The sequence below is a fragment of the Peromyscus californicus genome, unplaced genomic scaffold, assembly GCF_007827085.1.
Source record: "Peromyscus californicus insignis strain IS unplaced genomic scaffold, ASM782708v3 Scaffold_10__1_contigs__length_136768540, whole genome shotgun sequence".
Classification (NCBI taxonomy): Eukaryota; Metazoa; Chordata; class Mammalia; order Rodentia; family Cricetidae; genus Peromyscus; species Peromyscus californicus.
This window is the reverse complement of record NW_026294391.1, coordinates 84,781,563-84,787,311: the sequence shown is the minus strand read 5'-3', so window position 1 is coordinate 84,787,311 and position 5,749 is coordinate 84,781,563. Positions and strand designations below refer to the sequence as shown.

Below are 5,749 nucleotides of genomic sequence, written 5' to 3'. Positions count from 1 at the left end.
CGGATTTTAGAGCATAGGTAAAATGAAGGTCCAGAGAAGGCATATTAGGGGTGGAAATGTTTAGATGAGGAGAGGAGTGGATGATGGTTGGAGATAAGAAAATGGATCAGGGTTTATTAAAATGGAGGGGGTATGAAAAAATAGGAAAAGATGAGATTGGGTATGTTCATGGCAATACGAGAAAGAATTAGGCAAGCTGATGGGGGGAAAGTCATCGATAGATTTACTCAGCTGTGAACTCTGCAATCTGTCATAACAACTAGCCCAAGATATGCCCACTGGCGCAATGATGGGATGAAAGTGGCTGTGGTGAGGACGCCATCAGCCTTCTAATTAGACCCAAGGCCAATTCCACAGGAAGGAACTCGTCCTTGGTACCCTAAAGCTGGCCAAGAACTCTGGCTGGGGAGGCCCTAGGTCCTAGGAGAGAACCTAGTGCTGATGCTAATATTTTGAAAATGGACATAATCTGCAGCTGCCTTCTAAATACCCATCCTTATAAATATATTAGTGCATCTCTCATGACTCATCAGGAAAACTTCTTTGTGTCATGGGCAGAAGCTAATACAGAGACCCTTAAAGTACAGAGAATAAGTAACTGAGTTGCTCAACCCGAAATGGGATATCTTATCACCCTCCCACCCTCACCAAGGCTCAGGGGCAAGCTCAGAAGAGGGAGCAGAAACATCATAAAAACCAGAGGAGGAGGATGACGGGTACATGGGTGATGGAAAAGCTCATGAGGCCCCATTCTTAGCTGAGGAGCTATTGGCAGTTGATTGCTGCCTGGAGAGAAAGAATATGTTATCATCATGAGTGTGGGCTCTGATAGGTTGTCCATGGCCCAGTGGATGACCCCTTATCCATGTGTATATGGGGAGCATGAATTTGTCTCAGTGTTCTATATTAAAAAATAGAGAAGAGGGGAAGGTGGTGGAAGTCTGGTAGGGAAGAGGGAGGGGTGCATGTTATCCAAACACATTGGATACGCACAATTCTCAAAGAATAAATTAAAAAAATACATTTTATCTTACCAAATAGCCTAGACTTTTAACTCTGTAGATAGTTCAATGTTGCTTATTTACTATGAAACAATGAATCTTATAAATAACTCTTTTTTTAAAAAATCAAAATAGAGAAACTGGAGAGGTGTCTGTGTAATTAAGAGCACTTGCTGTTCTTCCAGAGGACCTGAGTTCTCTTCCTGGCACCTGTGCCCAGGTCCTGTGGCTCACAACTCCTTGTAAGTCCAGTTCCAGGGATCTGATGCCCTCTTCTGGCGTGTGCAGGCATCCATCCATGTGGAATGTACTCACAGAAACACATGCATACAGTTAAATAAAACAATAGATCTTTAAAAGAAATACTCTCTATGTCTATTCTTAGGGTGCAGGATCAAGGTGAAAAGGAGGACCCCATGAAGGAACTTTGCATTTGCAAGCTGTGCCTCAATGCTGTGTATGAGAGAGTGGAAACAGACTGACCTGAGCACCCAAAGTGTTGGAGGAGGAGCTCACACTCTCTCCAGACCTCTGTGAGATTTTTCTTTTTTTTGATTTTCCGAGACAGGGTTTCTCTGTGTAGCTTTGCGCCTTTCCTGGATCTCGCTCTGTAGACCAGGCTGGCCTCAAACTCACAGAAATCTGCCTGCCTCTGCCTCCTGAGTGCTGAGATTAAAGGCCTGTGCCACCACTGCCTGGCTCTCTGTGAGATTTTATTTTTGTTTGTTTCTTGGGTTGGTTGGTTGGTTTTTTTTGAGACAGAGTTTCTCTGTGTAGTCTTGGTTGTCCTGGATCTCACTCTGTAGACCAGACTGCCCTTGAACTCACAGAGATCCACCCGCCTCTGCTTTCCAAGTGCTGGGATTAAAGGCGTGTGCCACCACCACCACCACCACCACCACCACCACCACCACCACCACCACCACCTGGCAACCTCTGTGTTTTTTAAAACTAGGTATATTATCAGATCCTTTCACATCAGGAGAAAAGAATACAATAACTAAAATGAAAATGACAAAGAAACAATAGTAGAACTGAGGTGTCAGAATAATTAGTAAACTTGAAGGTCTAGGTCAGTTGGGATTATCCATCCATCTGAGGAACAGGAGATTAAAAAAAAGACTGTGGAAAAATGAACACAGCCTAAGAAACTTCTCAGACTCCACTTAGCATACCAACATGTATAATGAGCTTTTTAGATGGAGAAGAGAAAAATCATTTGAATCATGGGTGTTGCTCAAACCTAATGGCAAAAACACTAATAATCTATGTGTCTAAGAAGTTTGATGAATGGGATAATCTCAAAGAGATAACAAATACGTTTGTAAAGTTGCATGTGGGCTCTACGTTAAACATATCTTAATGCTTTTTGTATTAGTTGTATTGGCTGTCTGTCATCCGTCCCTAACAAAAACAGATCAAATATTGGAGGGACACCAGCCCCAGGCTCTGTAGTCAGGCAGAAGTATTGTAAAGTGAGATTCAGGAGCTGAACGTTCTTGGCAAAGTCGCTTTTCCCCTCTAATTGAGCTGTCACAATTGGTGAGAACGGGCATCTGACAGGGATTCTCCGAGAAGACAGCCAGGTAAAGCAATTGGAGTCCGGAAGCCTTCCCCTCCTTTTCTTCGTGCAGGATCAAGGTGAAAAAGAGGACCCCACGAAGGAACTTTGCGTTTGCAAGCTGTGCCTCAGTGACTGTGTATGAGAGAGTGGAAACACTCCTGTCCTTTCTCCACTCTCCCCCTAAATGTGCATTGCTTCTCAGATCCTCCGGGGATGGGAGGTGGGGAGACAATTGGGGGGTGGATTTAGCTAGGGTGACGCTTTGCTCACGTGACTGGCTTGGTGCCCACGTGGGCACCAGCCCCCGCGCCAGCTAGTCCTGCTGCAGCTACCTGTACCCAGCACCCGCATTCACGCAGCACCATTTCCTTGAGCTGTCCTGGTTACTGTGAGCCCCGAGAAGGTGCACAGGCCTGTCTGGGGTTTCCTCAGGTCAGTACGGAAAGGCTGGCTCTGCCAGCAAAGCCTGACAAGGGTGGTGGGGGTGGCAGCTAGAACCAGCGGTAGCGGGAGGGGAGGGGGAAGGAATCGGGGAGATTGGTGAGGAGGGGACAAGCGGGCGGGCGGGAAAAGGGAGGAAGGAGGACCCCGCAGCAGGCTCTCTTCCCTCACCCCACTCCTGATCCGTTTTAGAGAGGGGGGGGCGGGATGAGGGGGCCCGCAGTGTAACGGCGAGACGCAGATGTGTTCTGAAGTGACCCACTGGCACTCCAGGCTATGAAGACAAACTGACCCGGACCAAAGGGAGGGTGGGGGTGGGGGAGGCTGCCTCCAGAGTCCGAAGGGGGCACATAGAGTAAAACGGAGTTTGGAGAGCATCCGGGTTTGATGCCCAAGGCCTGAAAAGAAATGGCGGCTGGGGTATACGAAGGAGGGGGAGTGACGGAGGAAAAGGTTGGGTGATGAGCATGGGCTGCAGGACAGGTTCCCAGTCTCTGTGCATCCACTGACCACGCAGCCCCTGCCCGTGTCCTGTCCGTAGGTCTGCACCTCTGTTGTTCCCAGCGCATTGTGACATCTGAAAAGGAGGATCGACCTGCCCAGGATCCCTGCAGGTCAGTGGATAATGGCAACGTGGGCAGAGGCACGGGCAGGATTTGGGACCCCACTGCCAGTCCCCTCCCAAGCTACCTCATGCAACACACAGAGAGCTTGCTGCGCTGAAGGAGCACCTAGAAGGTGGCAGGATCTGTCATGGCATAGCTGTCTCAAGGGTGGAGGAGGGGTGCAGGCAGAAAGCACATTTAGAGGGCTGGGACAGCCACGGGGACCCCACGAAAGGGCCAGATGTAAAGACAGATGTTAATGAGCCCGTATTCTGCCCGGTGTCTCAGGCTCTCACATCTCTTCTCTGCTTCCTGTCTCTCCACCTTTACCCTCAGGACAGGAAAAGGAGGGAAATCTTGACATGGAAGAACTCCGCGGTGAAAACGAAGGGAAGCTGGAAAAGGAGGGAAAGCCAGAAGATGAAGTAGAGTCTGAAGATGAAGAAAAGTCAGACGAGGAAGAGAAGCCAGACAAGAAAGCGAAGCCAGCACGCCAGGGGAAGCTAGGGGAGGGGGCAAAGCCAGAGGAGCAGGGACAACCACAAGATGAGGGCAAGTCAGAAAAGCAGGGAAAGTCTGAAGGGGAGGGCAAGCGCCAAGGGGAGGGCAAGCAGGATTCCCAGGCAAAGCCAGGCAGCGAGGCGCGAGCTGCAGAAAAGCGCCCTGCTGAAGATTATGTGCCCCGGAAAGCAAAACGAAAAACAGACAGGGGGACAGACGATTCTCCCAAGAACTCCCAGGAGGACTTACAGGACAGGCATGTAAGCAGTGAGGAGATGATGAGAGAGTGTGCAGACATGACAAGGGCGCAGGAAGAGCTGAGGAAGAGGCAGAAAGTGGGAGGTTTTCACTGGATGCCCAGAGATGCACAGGATGCGCTAGTCCCCAGGGGCCAGCGGGGAGTCAGGGGAATGAGAGGTGGAGGCAGGGGCCAGAGGGGCCTACATGACATCCCATACCTTTAATGCCTTTGACCTTCGATTCTGATTTCTCAGATAAGAAAGAACACCGCTGGCCCTGCTTTCCCTGGTAATACTTGCCAGGCCCTGTGCTTCAACCTTCAGCCGAAACTCTGCTTAGGTGTCACTGTCCTTTTGACCCAACTACAGTGCTCTCTGTCTTTTAGTACAGGATTTTCACCCATGTGCATGAAAAATATGTTCATGGTACACTGTAAAACTGAATAAAGAAAACAGTTTGCAGAACCATAGATACAGTATCAGTTTGTTTTTGTAAGAATGTAAATGTGTTTGCATAATAAATCTGTGCACAAAGAAAACTATGAAAGTGTGTACACTAAACAGTTAGCAATGGCTATTCATGCAAGACAAACATAAATAGGTCTCACATGTACTCAGAACTTATATGTATGCCCTACAGTTGGGGATGTCTCTGTTATCCCTCTACTGTGTGCCCATCCTGGGTCTTTCCTAACATTGTCAGTGGGCATTGCTGTCACTACCCCTGTGTCTCTCACTCTATGATCCCTCTATATGTGTCCCTTTTTTTTGGTTGCCTGTGGCCTTCCTTACATCCTTCTTTTCCTGACTCAGTTATCTCTCTGTTTTCCTAAAGAATATGGACTACATATGCCACAATATGTTTAAAACTAAAATGTTACAATAATACATGATAAGCAATTGAATGGTGAATTGTTTGAATGAGCTTACAAAGGCAATGGCACTTTAAATGTATGTTGTTAGAACATAAAATTGATAAAGTTCATGTTACCTCTGATACAGCTAAAAGAATCAATGTGTCACTCTAACAGATCCCATACTATAAAACAGTCTTGAAATGGGTGCAGCATTTGCCTCATAATATTTCCTAGCGGGTCAGATGAAATACTAGAGAAATGAGCTGCGTTGTGGCCTGCCCCAACCCCCAGCAGGCATTCAAGAAGGAATAGCTCCTTTATCATGCCCATGCAGTAGCAGGAGCACTGATAGAATCTAACACTTGGGAGAAAGGTCAGATAGTTCTTATATATATATATATATATATATATATATATATATATATATATATATATATATATATATATATGCTCCCAGGCACAAGTCCAGGCAGCAGAAAGGTAAGGACTAAGAATATCGAGATGTCTGTTGGGTACTGCGACCTTTCTCCTGAGCCCAGCA

The 5,749-nt window shown here is 47.3% G+C and overlaps 1 protein-coding gene across 1 annotated transcript; it reads left to right on the top strand.

Moving 5' to 3' along the window:
• Positions 1–2,846: 2,846 nt before the first annotated feature.
• LOC128115420 (transcription elongation factor A protein-like 3) lies at positions 2,847–4,821 on the top strand. The gene is made up of 3 exons (XM_052746072.1): positions 2,847–2,997; positions 3,548–3,620; positions 3,948–4,821. Exon 3 carries the CDS (start codon positions 3,974–3,976, stop codon positions 4,574–4,576), a length of 603 nt encoding a protein of 200 aa, XP_052602032.1. The 5' UTR covers positions 2,847–2,997; positions 3,548–3,620; positions 3,948–3,973; the 3' UTR covers positions 4,577–4,821.
• The last annotated feature ends 928 nt before the right edge of the window (positions 4,822–5,749 follow it).

Bases quoted from the DNA above. Each gene is read 5' to 3' on its own strand.
- LOC128115420 (XM_052746072.1), top strand. From the start codon at position 3,974: ATGGAAGAACTCCGCGGTGAAAACGAAGGGAAGCTGGAAAAGGAGGGA.